General features: G+C 37.5%; 7 protein-coding genes across 12 annotated transcripts; 4 read left to right on the plus strand and 3 right to left on the minus strand.

The window, feature by feature from the left end:
* Positions 1 to 91: 91 nt before the first annotated feature.
* LOC124343318 (enoyl-CoA delta isomerase 2-like) lies at positions 92 to 1,806 on the plus strand. Of its 4 annotated transcripts, none has more exons than XM_046796629.1 (6): positions 92 to 291; positions 603 to 727; positions 792 to 970; positions 1,041 to 1,161; positions 1,257 to 1,490; positions 1,564 to 1,806. In XM_046796629.1, exons 2-6 carry the CDS (start codon positions 611 to 613, stop codon positions 1,717 to 1,719), a joined length of 807 nt encoding a protein of 268 aa, XP_046652585.1. In that variant the 5' UTR covers positions 92 to 291; positions 603 to 610; the 3' UTR covers positions 1,720 to 1,806. The 4 variants fall into 4 exon arrangements, with proteins under 4 accessions (XP_046652585.1, XP_046652584.1, XP_046652582.1 ...); XM_046796628.1 differs by having other exon boundaries at positions 609 to 727; XM_046796626.1 differs by having other exon boundaries at positions 92 to 281.
* An 84-nt stretch (positions 1,807 to 1,890) lies between these two features.
* Positions 1,891 to 5,130, minus strand: LOC124343197 (SUMO-activating enzyme subunit 2-like). Its single transcript, XM_046796431.1, has 13 exons — positions 4,971 to 5,130; positions 4,583 to 4,737; positions 4,146 to 4,501; positions 3,823 to 4,035; positions 3,648 to 3,760; positions 3,406 to 3,538; positions 3,310 to 3,333; positions 3,156 to 3,244; positions 2,988 to 3,089; positions 2,746 to 2,919; positions 2,600 to 2,682; positions 2,393 to 2,532; positions 1,891 to 2,328 (listed from the first exon to the last, which is right to left on the minus strand). The coding sequence occupies exons 1-13, from the start codon at positions 5,100 to 5,102 to the stop codon at positions 2,153 to 2,155; spliced, it is 1,890 nt and encodes a 629-aa protein (XP_046652387.1). The 5' UTR covers positions 5,103 to 5,130; the 3' UTR covers positions 1,891 to 2,152.
* A 127-nt stretch (positions 5,131 to 5,257) lies between these two features.
* Positions 5,258 to 8,137, minus strand: LOC124343193. 2 transcript variants are annotated; one of them, XM_046796421.1, is made up of 4 exons: positions 8,004 to 8,137; positions 6,367 to 7,704; positions 6,113 to 6,297; positions 5,258 to 6,040 (listed from the first exon to the last, which is right to left on the minus strand). In XM_046796421.1, the coding sequence occupies exons 1-4, from the start codon at positions 8,020 to 8,022 to the stop codon at positions 5,663 to 5,665; spliced, it is 1,920 nt and encodes a 639-aa protein (XP_046652377.1). In that variant the 5' UTR covers positions 8,023 to 8,137; the 3' UTR covers positions 5,258 to 5,662. The 2 variants fall into 2 exon arrangements, with proteins under 2 accessions (XP_046652377.1, XP_046652378.1); XM_046796422.1 differs by having other exon boundaries at positions 7,969 to 8,137.
* A 119-nt stretch (positions 8,138 to 8,256) lies between these two features.
* On the plus strand, positions 8,257 to 9,501 carry LOC124343333 (MICOS complex subunit Mic19-like). Its single transcript, XM_046796650.1, has 5 exons — positions 8,257 to 8,407; positions 8,475 to 8,579; positions 8,644 to 8,743; positions 8,810 to 9,075; positions 9,200 to 9,501. Exons 2-5 carry the CDS (start codon positions 8,514 to 8,516, stop codon positions 9,431 to 9,433), a joined length of 666 nt encoding a protein of 221 aa, XP_046652606.1. The 5' UTR covers positions 8,257 to 8,407; positions 8,475 to 8,513; the 3' UTR covers positions 9,434 to 9,501.
* A 2-nt stretch (positions 9,502 to 9,503) lies between these two features.
* Positions 9,504 to 13,155, minus strand: LOC124343145. Its single transcript, XM_046796328.1, has 7 exons — positions 12,324 to 13,155; positions 12,065 to 12,253; positions 11,699 to 12,007; positions 11,448 to 11,621; positions 11,081 to 11,387; positions 9,891 to 11,015; positions 9,504 to 9,819 (listed from the first exon to the last, which is right to left on the minus strand). The coding sequence occupies exons 1-7, from the start codon at positions 13,062 to 13,064 to the stop codon at positions 9,668 to 9,670; spliced, it is 2,997 nt and encodes a 998-aa protein (XP_046652284.1). The 5' UTR covers positions 13,065 to 13,155; the 3' UTR covers positions 9,504 to 9,667.
* A 595-nt stretch (positions 13,156 to 13,750) lies between these two features.
* On the plus strand, positions 13,751 to 16,208 carry LOC124343237. 2 transcript variants are annotated; one of them, XR_006919175.1, is made up of 7 exons: positions 13,751 to 13,985; positions 14,155 to 14,248; positions 14,313 to 14,509; positions 14,571 to 14,749; positions 14,811 to 15,345; positions 15,419 to 16,098; positions 16,156 to 16,208. XR_006919175.1 is itself a non-coding variant. In XM_046796496.1 (6 exons), exons 1-6 carry the CDS (start codon positions 13,806 to 13,808, stop codon positions 15,713 to 15,715), a joined length of 1,482 nt encoding a protein of 493 aa, XP_046652452.1. In that variant the 5' UTR covers positions 13,751 to 13,805; the 3' UTR covers positions 15,716 to 16,208. The 2 variants fall into 2 exon arrangements, 1 of the variants encoding a protein (XP_046652452.1); XM_046796496.1 differs by having other exon boundaries at positions 15,419 to 16,208.
* Positions 16,209 to 16,697: 489 nt separating this feature from the next.
* On the plus strand, positions 16,698 to 17,996 carry LOC124342081. The gene is made up of 6 exons (XM_046795054.1): positions 16,698 to 16,800; positions 16,873 to 16,995; positions 17,066 to 17,285; positions 17,351 to 17,480; positions 17,556 to 17,721; positions 17,782 to 17,996. Exons 1-6 carry the CDS (start codon positions 16,698 to 16,700, stop codon positions 17,994 to 17,996), a joined length of 957 nt encoding a protein of 318 aa, XP_046651010.1.
* The last annotated feature ends 69 nt before the right edge of the window (positions 17,997 to 18,065 follow it).

Below are 18,065 nucleotides of genomic sequence, written 5' to 3' on the forward strand. Positions count from 1 at the left end.
TCTTATTATTACACAGTTCCACGTTATCTGTCGAAACTTTCTTCCAAAGTTTCAAATCTCTTTCATAGGTGGCGTTTTGACATTTGTAGTCTGCACAAAATCTCATACAAAATAAACAACAACCTGTTAAAACAACAAGATGATTTCTTACATCGTATGCCAAAGTTCAGCTTAAGATAACAAGAGAAACGTATAGAGTTGTAGCAATTTTCGACGGTGCGACAAAAAAGTGTGAAAATTTTTGAATAACATTTTCCAAGGCACCAAACACATCCACACTGGTAGGCACAAGTAGGCTTTAGAGAGGGCTAAAATGTGCATTACTTTTAAGGCATATAGAATTTGTTTGATTTGTATCATAATTTCTTTATGAGGTATTACACTCTGTAATGTACAATCAAGTCAATCAGTTTGTCTACTGCACTAATATGTGATGCATCATGTATCAAGAGCCACAGAACTCTTGTTGATTTTCATCGCCATTTTGTATAAATTTCATTTTTTCAACTAGATCCAGTAAACAAAATGTCTGAATTCTTCCATTTCATCTATCAATTGTGAAAATATTCCCTTATTATCTTTTGGATCTTTTCCAATTTTAGTTGCAGAAATGAACCAGGACAGCAGTAGTGTACAGTATCCAGGTGTAAATATCAAGACAGATGGAAAATTAGTTATCATTCAACTAAATGCTCCAAAGAGGAAAAATGCCTTAACACCAGCTATGGTAAAAAGATAAAAAAAATGCATACCTTAGAATTTTGGTTTGATCTACCATGTCCCTATCAAAGTATGCTGGAATAACAGATGCTCTACAAGAAGCTTCAAAGAATCCAAACATATCAATTGTTGCAATTACTGGAACAGGAGACTTTTATTCAAGTGGAAATGATTTTGGAGTACTCATGGGAAAACTTTCAGAGAACTCCTCAACTGAAACAGATGCTAAAAAAGGTGTAATCATGGTGCAGTAAGTGAAATAAAAAGAGTTGTTAATGTTGTCACAGATAACTTTATTTTATCTTTCCTTTTAATTTAAGGGAATTTATAGATACCCTAATAGATTTTCCTAAACCAATTGTTGCTGTTCTAAACGGCCCAGCTGTTGGGGTTGCTGTTACAACTCTAGCCTTGATGGACGCTGTTTACGCCAGCGATAAAGTTAGTTGTGGTTCATAAAGTTTATGAAGTATTGTCATTTTTTCTATTATCGGCGATCTAAATGCTAAAATTTCGTTGGTATTTCATTTGTCCAGGCCTGGTTACACACTCCATTCACTCAATTAGGTCTATGTCCAGAAGGTTGCTCTTCTCTTACTTTCCCGCGCATTATGGGACCACTTAAAGCATCTGAACTATTATTGTTCGGGCAAAAAATTGCAGCCATTGAAGCCGAAAAATTGGGTTTGGTTACGAAAGTTTTCCCCTCTGCTGAACTAGGTTCTCTGATATGGCCAAAATTGAAAGAAATATCTGATCTACCGGCTACGGTAAGTCATTTCGGTTGTCTATTTGGTTTGACTAACGTTACCCTTTCTCTATTGTAAACATTACAAATTACAGTCTATGATTCACGGGAAAAAGTTGTGCCGTGATATCGATCGAGAGTTACTTCACAAGGTCAATGCTGCAGAGTGCGCAAGATTGGATGCATGTCAAACTTCCGAGGAAACGGCAGAAGCCATGTTTAAATGGTTCACTCGTCGATCAAAGCTTTGAAGAATTAAAATTATGTCACAAAATATTAAATGTTAACTTAGTTAAGGGTTAAGGGTATATCATAAATGATGAGGTGTATATCAGTTAGTTCCTAGCACTGTTTTTCTTGTACATGGTAAAATCTATAACGAATTACCTCAACTGCTAAACATTTTAAATTATTTTTGAGTGTGGGTTAACTGAGATGTATTTCTTAGTAGGTAAGAGGTTGTGCAGTTTGAAATCACAATCAACTAGTACAAATTCTCTTAATACGCAATTTATTCAATTACTTCAGCGATTAGAGAATCTGACTAAATTGGTTGTGTGGGGGAAAAGAGAAAGCACATTCTTAGTTACACTAAAACCAATTACGCCAGATAACGAGACACACGTAACTTATTTCCTTTAAATATTGGTTAATACCGCCATCAACTGTTTGACCTTCAGCATCTCACAATTCAATAATATCGCTTTCAGTTTGGGACAACCGAGCCTTTTTTGAGGCGCTGCCACTCTCAGCCTGGTCAGCAATGGAACGTTTTCTGTTAGACGATTCTTGAGGACTTTGATCATTCTCAACTCCTTTTTGGAAAACAACGTCTAAATCGTCATCCATGTCAACTGATTCTGTAAACAAAAAATCTTGATTAAAAAAAATCGGCGAGGGAATTTTAAAAAAACGAGTTCCCACCAGTTATGGGAGTGGATGAAGAAGGGACGGAAGAAGACGAGGTCGAAGGTTGTGGTCCACTGGATTCCATTGCTGCCTTTGGTTGAAGTTGGGCTGGATCGGCAATAATCGAAAACTCACGATTGTCTTCCAATTGATCTCTGAAAAGAAAATGTTTTGCATCAACACAAAGAAAGGAACACAGAGCAATCGGACAGCTAAAGTTACCGATGAGCAATCGTGATATTCAAATCATATTCCTGGTGGAAATCTTCACAACGAAGTCTAGATCCATCGGAAACGTTGAAATCCTAAAGGAAAGAAGATGAGTTTTAAATACCCTACAAAATAGCGCATTTCATATCTAGACGCACTGAAAGGAGCTTCGTCATATTTTCTGTTGTTTCGCCTTCTTCTGATGATATGAGGACCGTTCCTTTCCCGTCGTCAACCATAACGTCAGGGGAGATCATGTGTAAAGCCCCACGAAGAACTTTCTCTTCAAAAGACTGTACAGTCATTTGAGAGACGTTCAGTAGAACGGTGACCTAGCAAAACAAAAATATTTATTAAATAAAAGTAACCTGGAAAATTTAACTATTATTCAGGATATTACTTCAGGTTTATGTGAGCAAACGTAGCATTTAGGATTCGCACTATCCAGTGAAGACGGGGCAATAACTTTGTTCAGAGCATTTGGTTTACTGTTAAGGTACACCTGTAACAATTTAAGAAACGTCAAATAAGAAAACACGATTCGATTTGAATAACATTTCTAATTTACATGGCGACAATCCTCCCACTTGTCTTCAAGAATTTTAAAAGCTTCAAAAACAATGAGCCCTGCAATAACTGCGTTCGTAGTGGCAATAGCTAAGAAAATAAATAATAACCAATTACTCTCGCAAGTAAAGACGTAAGATATTTTTAGTATCTACCTGGGATAATGTTTCCGGCCATTGCTGAAAATATAAAAACGTTGAATTACTCTTGTTTAAATTATCAAAACCAAACACACACAAAAATAAACTTACCTTTAACGTCAAATCGGCTCTTTCTCGGAATTGAGAACACACAAGCGCGCAAGTTTGCACAAGCTGTAACAAAATCCATTGAAGCTTCATCATCTTTATCCCAGACAAGAAAACTTCCTTCCCCTTTTAAATCCTAATAATAATGGATTTAATTGGACAAATAGTTTGTAAAGATCAATTTGGTAAAAAAATAGAAAGTTTTAGTCGAACGATTGGCAACCCTTGATAATCAGTAAAATTACCTTGAATTGTTTATACAAGGTTTTGACCGATGCGGCCATAACCTCAGCACATTCAGACAGACTCCAAACACGTTGATCTTTTATGATTCCTTCCTGGTTACCGAAAGGTTCATCTGTAAAATTTTTAGAAAGTAAGAGATTTATCCAAACAATTATTTCAAGAAACACATATTACCGGAAAGCTGGTCCCATGACAGAGGGTTAGGAGGTGTTCGTTTCGCCCACAACTTATCCATTGATAGCAAATACTTTATGTCGTCAGAGAAAAATTTCCCGAACAGTTTGCTTGGATCATATTCCGACTGCTGAGCCCACGCCCGAGTTGAGGTGCGTGTTACATTTCCTGCATCATCTGATTTGCTTTCCAAAGCTACTGAACCAGCATCACCTTCACAAATAGGAGGATGATACTACAATTAGGATATTTCACATATAGGAGGAAAACATACTACATAATACAAAATAATACAACAGAATAAAACAGAATTTATGTCCTACCAGCTGCTTCAGGATCAGCAGTATCTGGTGAGACATCTTCATCAGGGTCAGCTTCTCCAAAAAGTTGATTAAAGAGATGCTTTGCCCACACAATGCAATGAATTGGCTCTGAAGGGGTGTTGCGGATAGTACATCCGGGAAATGACTTTTGGCCGGCTTTGGGATTGCAGTCATAGCATTCAGACAAACCCTTTTTTATGACAGTCACTTGGCCCAAATACCCAGCTGTACCACTTTCAATTAAAGGGACATTGGCAGCTAAACACATTCGGTTTACATGGCTTCTGGCAGCTCTATTGTCCAAAGCATTCATCACTATTGTGAATTGTTTGAAGAAGTTAACATTGTATTCAGAACTGAAAATACAAATGAGTAATAAGATTAAATATCCTTTAAATCAATAAAATAACAACACATCTACATTACGATAACCTTACCTCATAACACTGTCATGTTTGGCAATAATTGTGACATCTGGATTGAATCCCAAGGCACTTTCCCTCGCTACCACAGCTTTAGACTTCCCTACATGTTCTTTTTGAAAAAGAAACTGTCGATTGAGGTTGCTAACATCTATGGTGTCCAGATCAATCTAAAGCACAAATGTGTTATTGACAGTTATGGAAAGAGCCAATGCAGAATTATACAGGAATGCAGGACAAGAGAAAAAAAATGTTAAATATATACTATATTTGGCTTTTAGATCAATAATGTCGGTTCATTTGTAATGTTGTCAACTCATGCTTCGTGTGTACAACAGGTACAGACCGGCTCGAGGTGACAATTCTTACAATGGGGTATAGAAAATTAAGAATTATCACTTACCACAAGAATGTCATTAAAGCTTGAAAGAACAAGATTCTTTAGAAGCTCGCATCCAATACCACCAGCTCCTACTAGGAGAATTTTGGATTTTTTTATTAAATCGCCGAGATTGGATGGGGCCGCGTCCGCCATGTTTTAAACAAATTTTTGAAATGAATTTTGTTCTGCTGTGTTTTGCGATGTTGCGTTATTCCTTAATATGGGTTATCTAGCATTTTAAAATTTCATTGTATTTTTGTATTCTATCATTATAATTAATAATTAACGAAAGAATAAAAACTACCAACTTCTGAATTAGAGAATTTATTTGTGCATTGTGATGTTATTAGATAATCAGATAATTGCGCCATAGCTCCAAGTCCTTCAACCTCCATAGAGTTAAGCGAAAGTGAATCCAAATTCCAAAGAAAAATACAATATCTGCATACGAGAAACGAAATTCCATGAAAAGGCGTTTATATGTATCAGATGAAGAAATAGTTTATGGTTCGGTGTTATGAGATATCGAGAGGCTTTGGAAATCGATAGAAAGGTGGAAGGGACTAGGACTCGTAAACTTATCAGCTCAAAGTAAAAAAAGAAAACACATATCAAGAAATTTAGAAAACATAAGAACAACAGCAGAAATGTTATGCGTTATGTATAGCATATGCCTTGCATAAACAAAGAATATCACGGAGTGCACAACTGCATTAGTCAATTACTTTCAAATGATCGTAGGTTGTTCCAAGTGTCTGAAGCATAGCTAAATAAGGTGAATCGAACTCTCCTCTTTCAAGAAAAGTTTTTAGCATTTGTCCAGAAAAGCCAGAAACGAGTGCGACGTTCTTTTCATCTTTGGTAACTGGTTTAGAGCGCTTGCCATTTCCCCGAAGATTCCAAAATACAATGGCTGGAAGCGGATAACCAGCTTGCTCGAATTTTCGCTTGACGAATTGGTAGTCGGTCTCGTATTCGTTCCCTCCGCAATCGTCAAACTCCATATCCGAGAAGATGAAAAGAGTTTTTACCATTTCTGTGGGTGGAAGTTTAATGCTGATTGCCAGTTCTAATATGAGGTCAAAGACTGCCTAAAGAACGTCAAGAACGTAAAGTAACGATCACTTAATTAAAGTTTCATATTTTTGTTGAAAAATTTATACCTGCACGTTGGTACTCATTCCCCAATCCATTTCCAAGACCGATTCAATTCTTTTCGTAAGCGTGGGCTGATCTATCTTCTGAAGGGAAGGAGTGGATGAAAAACTACAGATGTAGCTGTTGAATGGCGGCTTTGATAGCTCAGAAGTTAAGAGAGACAAAGCAATCGCGACTTCCATCGGAATTCCTAAAAAAATTCAGACTTCCTATGAAACGTGTCCAAATTTAAAAGAAAAGATGGTAGGCCTACTCTTACCACTCATAGATCCGGAAACATCGCACACAGACAAACAGCTTTCAAACAGTCCAGATTTCTTCAAATTCTCGACATAGCTTTTCCATTGAAGTTCTCCTACTGTCATCAATTCTTCAGGCAGAGAAGAAATGGGCGTCATGAACTGCTTAATAATTTCATGGGGGAGTAGAGCTCCGGACGCAATTTTCTTTATTCCTGACTTGACATCTTCGAGGTATTGACCGAATCGCTCGGCATCGTTCTTTAAAAATTGCTTCTTATTTCTTTTCATGCACACCGAAGGAACTCGTTGATAGTCTAGTTCAGTCCATTTCTTCATTGACATTGTTCGTTCCGGGACGTTGATTGAAGCTCTCAGTGGAGTCAGGAATTCTTTGCGGTAGTAAATGAAGGCTTTTATGTCGTAATCTGAATCAGATTCTTTTGCATCACGTTGATGTGTCGAAGAATACAACGAACGAGCAACATTTTTCCCAAGCGAAGTAACCGAATCAATGGAACCTCCAATTGCAGGAGCCCATTTCCCCGCTAAAGCAGTCTTTGGCAAACTTTTTTCTTTTTCCAGAACTTCCTTGTCACGCTTTAGAGCAGATGAAAATAAGTTGACAACCTTGTCGTACACTGCAGGGAAATGTTGATGGAGGGTCTTGAAGTTCAAAAATTTGACGGCTGAGACATCTTGAAGGGATTTTTTCTTCATCTTGGCTTCTCTCCTTCGTTCTTGATGAATAGCTTTCGATAACTCCTTGAATTTCAGTTGAGCATTTTTCCTTGATTCGTCATCGGGCAATTGCTTCAAGTAGCGTTTCCAGACAGCTTTCTTCACCATACCATCTACCCGTTTCTTGATAATATCTTCCAGAGAATATTTAACACTTGCTTGCTCATTGCTTGACTCTGAAGTTCTCAAACATTTCTGACGTTCCTTAGTCATGGAAACATGGTCCTCAAGCAGAAATTTAACAAACCAAGAGAGATCTTTCCAGTAGCCATGTTTGGGGACATATTCAAGATTATAGAGCAATGTTTCGGGATGATTGTGAAAAAGCCAAATGAGGCAGTGATGAAATTCAATTACCGCTCCCTTTCCCGAACGGACATCGCGTAACTGAAAAATTAACTTCAGAGAAACAAGTGGATCTTCATCCCATGACTTCTTCAGTGTCTCTACAATTTGATCATTTGGAGTTTGTTGCATCACTTCAAAGTAAAAATCAAGACAGGCACTTGTGGTAGAGCTGTACGTAAATGAGGCATTTTCAGTCAAGGTCATGTTTTCAGGAAAGGGCTTTTCTTCTTGTTCAATATTGCCAGCTGCATCCATCTCCATACAGGGATCTGAGAACAAAAATTTTTACTTATCGATTGTCCAAGAAAGATAACATAGCCACTATAACCCCATATGCTATGTGACAATATGATATCTCATAACCTTATCAGTTACTTAATTTCTAGCAGTATTGCTACTACTATATTTTTTCACTTTGAAATGTGAGTCATTCAATTTGAACAAGACTATGCATATAGATGCCCCACCCAACTAAAATGTGATAGCAAATATAGTATCAAATTGCAAAGAAATGATTGCACATTATATATTACCCATTTTGATTGATCAGTGTAGAACAGTTATTTACCAACTTGTAACTGGGCCATTAAAAATGGCTATCAAAGTTCAAAAGATCAACGTTTATCTTATTTGTTGACGTCAACGACCAATTGTCGTGTGTGCGCTGCTCAGGTGTGTGTGTCGACTGTGTCATGTCTGCGCCACTCTCACTCTGCATGTCTGTGATTCACTTCAATAACACTTTTAAAATATGATGCCTAACTAACTTTTTATTATAATTTTTAAATATCAAACAAAATAGTAAAATTATTTATCATCCTAAAATATATATTATTTTTAATAAGCTTGCAAGTAAATCGTTAATCGTGAATCCAATTCGTCAACATTGGCAGTTTTGCATTCGTCTGCTATATTGTAGATCAGTCTACGGTCTCTACGGATAGTCGGATCGGAATATTAACTGAATTTCAGGTTGATTCATTAATGACAATTCATTAATGTTTAGTGCAATGAATCATTTCTATTTGAGTTATTGCAGTTAACTAACCGGTGCTCAACGTAACACAGCAGTCAGGAAATGGGTAATTCGCCAAGCAATCGGAAAATAGCAGTCGTTAATGATGAAGTTGCCGGAGTGATCAAGGTTCTGAAATAGCATTTAAAATTATGTAATTTCTTAAAAATATGTATTTACTTTAACATAACAGATCTCTGATTCTGTTGTGAGACGTTTGAAAGGAGAACTTGAGAGAGAAAAGGAGGCAAAAATTTCACACCAACCTGTTTCAGTTCAAACGAAGCCCCAAAGTCTGTGCCTTTATTCTTAAACTTATTTCAATAAGACCTATTTGATTGTTCACAATTCCTTAATAGATCAAGATGGGGATTCAGGGTTTGAAAAACCTACTGCCAGTGAAATGCCAAAACCAACTAATGGAATTCAGGTACCAAATAAGGAAGTAGTTGTACCAACCGCTTCTGCCTCAACTGGCAGTAAGCAATCAAAGGAGCCAAATCCTTATGAACACTTCATGGAAGAGGCTCACTTGACTGCTCTGAAAATTCGACAAGAGAAGGAGGCAGAGATTCAAAGAGTGCAGGAGCATTGGCGTACTCAGCTTCTGAATCTTACAGAACATGTAAGGAATTTATAGATTTTTGAAAGGAGAAATTTTATGGGGCAAACAAAGATATTTAAAAATTTATCAAAGTAAGCATAATGTGTGTCAAAATGAAGTTTCTTGACAAAATAATTGTGTTTAGTATTCGAAACTTGCCGATGAAACTGAAGCAGAATATCGTGCAGCTGTGGCGGACGTCGAGCGTTCTTTTTCTAAAGAAACATTCAACAACATCTGCAGCGAACAAAAAGAGCGTATACTGAAATGTTATAAGGAAAACAAGGATAAACCTTTGTACTGCGCAAATGAGGTAAAAGACTTTGCTTCATGTGTTGACAAGTTTCGCAGTGAAAGTTTTGATAAGTTGACGCGATGAACGCTCTATGTTTGACTATAGAAATGTATAATAGTGAAAAGAAATACATTAAGAACTGGATAAAAAAAGCTCGAGTCGATTGATTTTATTTCTCATTAGGCCATAGGTATATTATAAAAATCAAACAATAAGGTGGCGTGTCGTCAGGTACTGAGATCCAACACCTTAAAAAGCTGTAACAGAAGCAATAAAAGGAAACAAAGACATTTCTCGGTAGATGAACGGCATTATAAATTAATCATTTTCTTCTTTCGCTTTTGTGACGGGTAACATAGAGGACATGATGGACCCCAAGAGGTCTCCAGAAGTAAAGAGGTCCTTTTTAACGGCCGCAAGCTTAGGCCATACTTTCGGGACGCAATAAAGTTTTGAGTCCGATGCTGGTGCTACAAAGACGATAAAATACTAATTAATACGCGAATGGCAATTTTTGTGATGATAAAAGTGTTGCTATTACCAATTGGACTTCCATTCCGGGACTTTTGCTTTGCGCTCTCTATCGTATGATCAGATTTATTTTTCTTTGTTTCGACACCAGATGAAGATTCCTCATGTTCAGCTTTTCGTTTGTGCCTTTCTTCTTTGGAGGACTTATTAGAATGTTTGTGGTCGTGAATTTTGCTACTTCGATTATGTTCACTGCGATTGTGTGTAACAGATCTTGATTCGCCGTCTTTGGACTTTTCCTTTCGATGATCTCTACTTCGGTGGCCATTTTTATCTTCCTCCCTCTTTAGTTTGTGTTCCTTTTTAACGTCGCGATCTCTAGGCGATTCATTCTCGGGAGTCTTCCGGCGCTGTTTTTCGCTAACTTCTTGTTTGGAAACTGCTTCTTTCATTTCCTGGATTTCCTCACTGATTAAAGTGGGCTCTCCATCCCCCGTGACACCGTTACACTCTTCACTTTTCTTTTCAGGATCTTTGGAACGATCAGATTTCACGTCATCGCTGTTTCGTTCATGCTCTTTACTTTTCTGTTTTCCATCTTTTTTAGACTCGGTGCCTTTATCATAACGATCACTTTTCACGGGCTTTTCGTCTCCATGTTTTAACTCTTTTCCTCCATCTTCAGGTCTTTTACTTCGGTCTTGCTTTTCATCCATTTTCTTGGAATCCTTGCTTGACTGTTCAGGTCGCTTGGTTTTCTCAAATTTCTCCTCGGACTTTTTATGTTCTTTGCTTGTTTTGCAATCGTGTTCTTTGCTTGTTTTGCAATCAGTTTGTTGCTCTGCATCTTTTGCCTTTTCTCTGTCACTTGAGGACCGTGACTTGTCTGACTTTTCTTCTCGGAGTGCACTCTTAGCTTTGGAATCTTCAATATGATTGTCAGGTTTTACAACTTCCTTCTTGGTTTCTTTACTTCGATCTCCTTTCTTTCCTTCCTTGTCTTTTTCCTCGTGTCTCTTGACTTTATCCATTTTTATAGGTTCCTCTTCACTCTCATCTTCAGTTGTCCTTTCCTCCAGAACTCGCAGTTTAGAACGATGGTTTTCTAAATCACAGTTTTCACCCATAGCAGCCGAAGGAACGTAACGTTTCATTCCATGCCGTCTCAAATCGTCGTCAATTGCATTTGAACCACCTAGAATAATGATGAAAATTTTATTACGACCAACATTTTTATCATTTTGCTTCACTTTAAGATACCTTCTTCAGCTGCCATTCTTTTGTAAACCTTTACTAATTCCGGGTAGTACTGTCGCAAACGAACATGCCAAGCGATGCTGCTCACAGCAGATACTGTTCGGAACTGGTGAATAACATTTCGTGGAAGGAAGTAGATGTCATTGTCGTAGAGGGGTATTTTGGCATAACGAATGCCTTCACGATGCAGTTGGTTTAGTTTAGCGTCTTCCACCCATTGAACACACTGAGAAATGGGAGGTTCATACGTATCGAGTTGAAGTAGTGAGACCAAGTCGTTGAAATCACCGGCGTGGAAGGCCACAACATCCTGTAAGCAACATGAGATTTAGTCATTTACAAATATCCTAAATAATGAAACACAATATACTTTGGTTATGCGATTGATCTTGCTCTTGTCACCACAGCGAACTGCTTTCAGAATTCCAACTGCTGCTGTTGTCATACGATCTAGACCATGACCTACGTGATCAGCATGTGCACGCGTTCGATCTTCAAAAAGTACTTCTCGTGCCTCTAAAGATCGTGGTAAATATTGCAGATTCTAATGTTTTAAAAAGGATAAAGGTATTTATTACGTGAATACATAATATTATACGATAGTTATTTATAACTACTAACCCTGAGTTCATTAATTCCTGTTCTTTTCCGTTTGATTGGGGACCTATTTGCATTCAGCTCTGCTGTAGGAAGCATCTGCTCTCCGGGTCTAATCCAGAGAATAGGTCCGTCGTTAGACTCCAAAGGGTTCACCATGTTGACAATACTCGTCTCTCCCCAGGGCATGGTTAATTTAAGAAATATGTTTTTTTCCAACATCTCAAGGAACTTTGGGAAATATCCCCCAACTTCTTCTGTCACTGTTCCAACTAGCGAAATCTGGTGTAGAGGTCCTTGGCGAAAAGTGCCACCACTATATGTCTTGTAGACCTAGAATACTTTTTTTTGTCAAATCCATACTTTAAAGTTAGGCATGTAACTACTCACCTGTTCTTTGAAACTGGCCATATTGGTGCTTTCTATATCAGAATTACGGCCTAAAACCCCATTTTTCACAGTAAGGTTGGGATAGTTTTCAGTCATGTGATCAAGGAGATCCGGCATGTAAGTGGCAGCATTATGCACAATGGACATGACATAATGAGCAAAGCCATTTTCATCTTCACTGAAAGAGAGCTACAGTATTATAAAAAAAAAGAAATAATTTAATAACCAATAATTAAATACAATTATAATTTAAGAAAACCTTTAAAAATTCATCAGCCAACTCTTTCAGCTCTCGTTCATTTAAGTTTAGACCATCTATTTCATCTTGACTCATGTGAAGAACACTAGCGTTTCCATTTGGGTAAGTTTCAAGTTTAATCAATGATGCATACTTGTGGTGTTCCCAATGTGGCACAGAAGTGGAGGAATATATAGACCTGGGAATATATGCTTGTAGAGCATTGCTCTTTGACAAATGCTTGTCAATTCTGCACTGAACACCAACATTGCACCGCTTTGTTTTTCTTCTTTCATTGCATTTCCTGCAATCTCTACTGGATTTATATCTTGAATGTCTATCTCTACTTTTCACATCAGATTTTTCTGACTTTGATGAGGTTTTTGGATGTTCGGGGAGCGTGGCTGGTGCAAATTCTTCTTTAATCGCTGAACTGTCACAATTTTCGGTTTTCACAGCACAAGTTAGTTCACTACTATCCTCAAGAGGCCCCGAGGCGGCATCACATGAAACAACATCATTAGTCGTCAACAAAGAATTGTTTGATGGTAAACCGGGCAAGTTCCGAATAAATTCACTCAACTTTACTTCAACAACATTTTCTTCATTGTTAACAGGGGAATTTTCACTTTCGAACCCTGTGAAATCCAGTTTTGACATTGTTCCCGGGACAGAAGAGACGCTATCTCTACAGTCCCGCTCCGCCATTTTCAATTCAACAGCAGGACCAGAGCTATAGAATACTGGTAGCGCCACTGCCATGTTAACTCCTCCTGTCGGAAATTGTTTCTAGAGCTGAAGCCAAGTTTACGAATCGATAGTGAAAATCGGAGCTAAGATATCGATCTCGTCCCTCGCCATTCCTCCACTTTTCCCTCCATTCCAACACCCTCCTTCCCCACTTCCCAACACACCCGCCGTGGCGCTTATAGCTAAGGAGCAGGGCAGGCAAGCAGGCTTCACTTCCAGAGAAAAAAAGGAATGTAAGAGCTTGCCTTATCAGTGGTGCTACCAGTATTCTATAGCTCTGGTAGGACATTTAGCGACATCTAGCGAAAATACTAAATGCTAGACATTAAGAGAGAATTCGAAATTTTGTAAAACGGTTTTTGTTTTCGAATCTTTACTGTGGAAATAAATAGTAAAAAACGCACTGCAAGCCAGCCAATATTTAAAAATTAAAACTGTGATAATGTGCAATCTAAAAATAATTGTGTTTCCTGACAACTGATTAAAAGTGATTAGAAAGATAACACAGGAATGAATTGATCAATCATAATTTGGTAATTTGTTATCTTTTTCTTTCATGCTAATGTCAATTAATGGTACAGCAAACTGTTTTAACGTACGTAGTTATAGGTTTTCACAAAGATTTTCATTAATAATGCACGAAGTAGGCTACCTATTCTTTATCTTATCTTATTTTGTATTGCGCAAAATATTGCGTCATTCACTAGAGGATGTTGCAATGTTGCTCTCACACCCCTTTGTTTGTTTTGGTTAATGTTGATAAATGTTGATAAACAGACTGTAATTTGGAAATTGAATTCTATGATATTTATTACAGTTTACGGATTATGTAGAATTAGTTATAGGACTCTCGATTCACATGTCAATTTTCGTATATACAAAGTTTCATCTTTCTGTTATGTTAGTGACCATTTTGGGTGTATTTTTTACCAGGTGCGTATAGTAAACGACTTAACAGTTTTTAGTTATTTTATATCCCATTTTTCTTTTAGGTAACTGTTTTTAATTATCTTAAAATAAAGTGGGATTGAAGGATAAATCAAAGAAAGTGTCTTTTTTATTAAATAATACATTCTGCACTTTTATTTTATCATAATTTCAGACTCAAGAAATGACCTCTTTTTCGGGAAACCAACAAACTTATGAATACCACACTGTTGACAACTTTGAAGTTGACAATTTTGGAGTTCGCCTGGGTTGGTTTTTTTTTTTTTTTACTTATTTCATTACCCAAAGTATTTTATTTCTTATATGTATTAGAAAACCGGAGTTCTGGATGTTGGTCATCTTCATCTGTTAAACTAGTGCAACTTTGTTGTATAGGAATATTGCTTCCTATTGTGTGGATAATAATTCCTGTTTACGCAAGGTTTTTCTTGTATGCAAATTCAGCTGTACCATTGGCTTTTACACAGATGCGTGTATTAGACTCAAATTTCAGCACTTTTTGGTGTCAAGTAGGTTTATATAAATGCTAAATAATGTAGTAGATCTTTGCTAATGTTTCTTCTGATAAAGGGCCACTATCTTTACACCAACATATCCTTAATTGATTCCTATTTGATGGATAGAAATCCTATTGCTTCCTATCAAACTCAGAAAATGACTCATCACTTTGAATTGGACGATGATCTCAAGGAATTCTGGGGATTCTATTTACTCAAAGGCTCGAAACTAACGATTAGATCTTGTGCAAGGTTATTTTCACACCATTTCTTTCACCATTAGTTTGTTATTTAATTTCATTGCATTTTACAGATATATGGGAGCCACCGTTATGCTAGTTAAAGGGAACCGTTCGTTGAATTTGCTATCTTGTCTGAAAGATGGCTTAAGCTCGAGTGAAGAAATATCTACAGAAGCCAAAGAGAACATTACCCTGCAGGCAACAGAAATTCTCTCTTCCCAGCATCCATCGAGTGAAAGGAACGCCCAAGATACTCAATTCACGACGAACAATAACTTAACAATAAACGACAGGTCAACTACGCTTTCAAAATTAGATGAAGAGGTGGAAGAACTTGAAAATGGGGCTTTCGAAGTAAACGACGAAAACATTATCAAAGAAAAAGACATTTTTACCAACCCTTTGATCAGCGACGTATCTGAGTCGGATGAATCGCTGACCTCAAGCTCTGAAGAGGCATTGCTTGCTTGTGCCAGTCCTGTTATGAATCAGTTCGTGGTTCCCGCTGAAGACTGCAACTCAACTCGAACCAAATACAGCCTACTTGAATACATAGTTGAAAACGATGGATATTATTCCATAATATTTTCTAGCAACTTTGAACAAGTAAGAATTACCCTTTTTAAAGTTTTACACATTGTTATTTGTTAATCATGTTTTTGATTTGTTTTTCACGTAGAAGGGACAAGTAAAAAATCCCGTTTTAACAGAGTTTGAATTACTTCAAAATATCTACAATACTACGAACGCAATTGCTTCTTGCCACAACGCCACGGAGTGCCGTTTCTCTCTTAGCTTTGCGTCTACTCAACAAGTCGTGGTGGCACTTTCTGCTCCTCATTACGACGCTGAAGATCCTAGTAGTAGCTTAGACACGACCTTTACCGTGGAATCCCAGTGTATTCCACGCACTTCGATCTATCTTGCATTTGGATTGACTTTACCACTCGTCTTAATTCTTTGTGCCTTCCTATGACCAGATTTAAATAACTGTATATTTATCACTCGTCAATTTTTAGATAGGTTAAGATAACTGCTCATCAGAAGTGATCCTCAAACTTGATTTATCAGGGAACAAAATTATCGCCTCCATTGATACATTGATACCAAAGTTGGCAATGTTTTAAATATTTGCTTGCCACAGGAAGTCGCAGCGATGGAGATTTCCTGTTTTCTCAGCCTCTAAGTTGGGGTTGCCGTTACTACGGATACCACAGAAATTTACTACAGTGTAGAAGAAGCAACTGCAATTCAGACACAGAGAGGGGGCAGTTGATGCCAGATGCGAAGTCTGTCAACAATGCTCGTTGAAACCACATATTATTCCTCTTTGTATCTCCTCAATGTTTTAAATTTATGGTGTACTCTTCCAATAACTAAAGTGATCTTGATCGTCGCCCTAATTCTGTAATTCAGATCAGTGTCGTCTTCAAGTATGGGATTCTACAATAAAGAAATTGACCACTAAATAGTTTTCATCAAACCTCTGTTCGAGGTTTATAAGCAACATAACCAAGGTACAGTTTTCTGTTCACATTCAATCTTCTACTGACATTACAAATTTGACGACGAGGAAATCTACACTCTGAAGTAAGAACAACATTTAAGGAGATTTAATAAAAATAGCTCGAGGGTCTATATTACAGAGTTGTCCTTGAGCTCAACGCTTATAACGCATGTCTATAGTTTCCAGCTTGCGCGAACGCACCCAACAGTCGTTGAAGCTCCGGCGTGACAAGCGTGCTACGTGAGACAATCCATCCACTTCGTAAGGAATATTTATTCTCAAGACAACTACTTTTTAAGTTGTTACGCAATATTCACGTTAATCATCATTATCGTTAATCAAGGATCACATTCAATCGCTACAATCTACTACGTAATTACAAAAAATTTTAGTGAGTCTCTAGTTCAACATTGATTCAACTCGTCTAGTTAAGTTTTTTTGCTGATTCATCATGGGAATGAATCAAAAGATATTAGCTGGTTTGGTGCATTTAATGGCTATTATGTTTGTTACAATGATTGTTATTAACGCCCTGGGTGGAGCCGGTTACAAAGGTATATTCTTAGTATACGTCAAATCTTGTCGCTTAACAGATTAAATTAACCACCTCAAATTGTTTATCAAAGGCCTTTTTAATCAGAGCACAGGACAGGTATCAGACAACTACAAAAGTTACATAACACCAGCAGGATTTACTTTTAGTATATGGAGTGTCATATACATATTTCTTGGAGCCGGTGCAATCTATAGTAATACGCCGTACTGTCAACCTTTTGTTTATAGGATAAAATAATCAATTACATAATTAATTATGCATAGGTCTAGCAAGCGTTTACCGAAAGAGTGATGGCTCAAGTAACCGAGTCTACGTTCATCCCATTATTCTCAACTGGCTTTTTTACGTCGCTCTCTCCACAAATTTCTGCTTGAACGCGGTGTGGATGGTCTTGTGGGACAGAAAATTAATGGTCGTTGCAAGCATAGTTTTGTTGCTAATAGCGTGCACTGGATGGCTATCTTTTGCTGTCGCTGTCGCCAGGTAATTATTCGTTCATAAGATCTTAATATGAGTTGTGTTTCTCTCATTGTTACCCTTTTTATCAGAGGAAAACGTGCCATGGAGAAGAAAAGCCATGGACTGTCGAAAACAGTTGTCTTCAAGGAAGTGCGACTACAAAGAATTTTGATCCATAATGGCATTGCTCTATACACTACTTGGACAACAATCGCTTCTGTAAGTAATAAGGCATTTAATTAAGGTCTATAAATGACTGATGATGTCACATTTCATTCTTATGTACCCACGAAGCTTCTGAATATTAACATCGCCTTCCAGTACTTTGGCAATACCGACGCAGAGACAACCAGTTTGGTTTGCTCGTCGATTCTTTTGATCATCATGCTAGGATGGTTTTTCATTGAGAATACCTATTGGCTTGATCCATACGTTCGCTACACAGTAACACAATATCCTGGTTTGTCTATTTATTTATGGAGCCAGTCAGCAAGGAGTTTAATCTTTTCTTTATTTGCAGTGATTATTTTTGGTACCTTCGGAATCCTGAGTAAACAAGCCGATCCGAATCGTACAGACGGACCCGTTCCAGAGAGCGTACGAATTCTGACGTGGATCATTTTGGGAGTCGCCTCAATTCAGCTTGCGGTTCGATTGGTCATCGTTATTTACCGCTACCGCACTCGACCTCTCTTTGAAAGTGAACCTGTAGCAACTGCAGGTCAGAACGAATAGTCTGGACTACAAATCTGAACAATCTATAAGGACGAAGGAACATTGGAAATTTCCTAGCTTGAATGTAAC

Source organism: Daphnia pulicaria, chromosome 6 (genome assembly GCF_021234035.1).
Source record: "Daphnia pulicaria isolate SC F1-1A chromosome 6, SC_F0-13Bv2, whole genome shotgun sequence".
NCBI classification, from domain to species: domain Eukaryota; kingdom Metazoa; phylum Arthropoda; class Branchiopoda; order Diplostraca; family Daphniidae; genus Daphnia; species Daphnia pulicaria.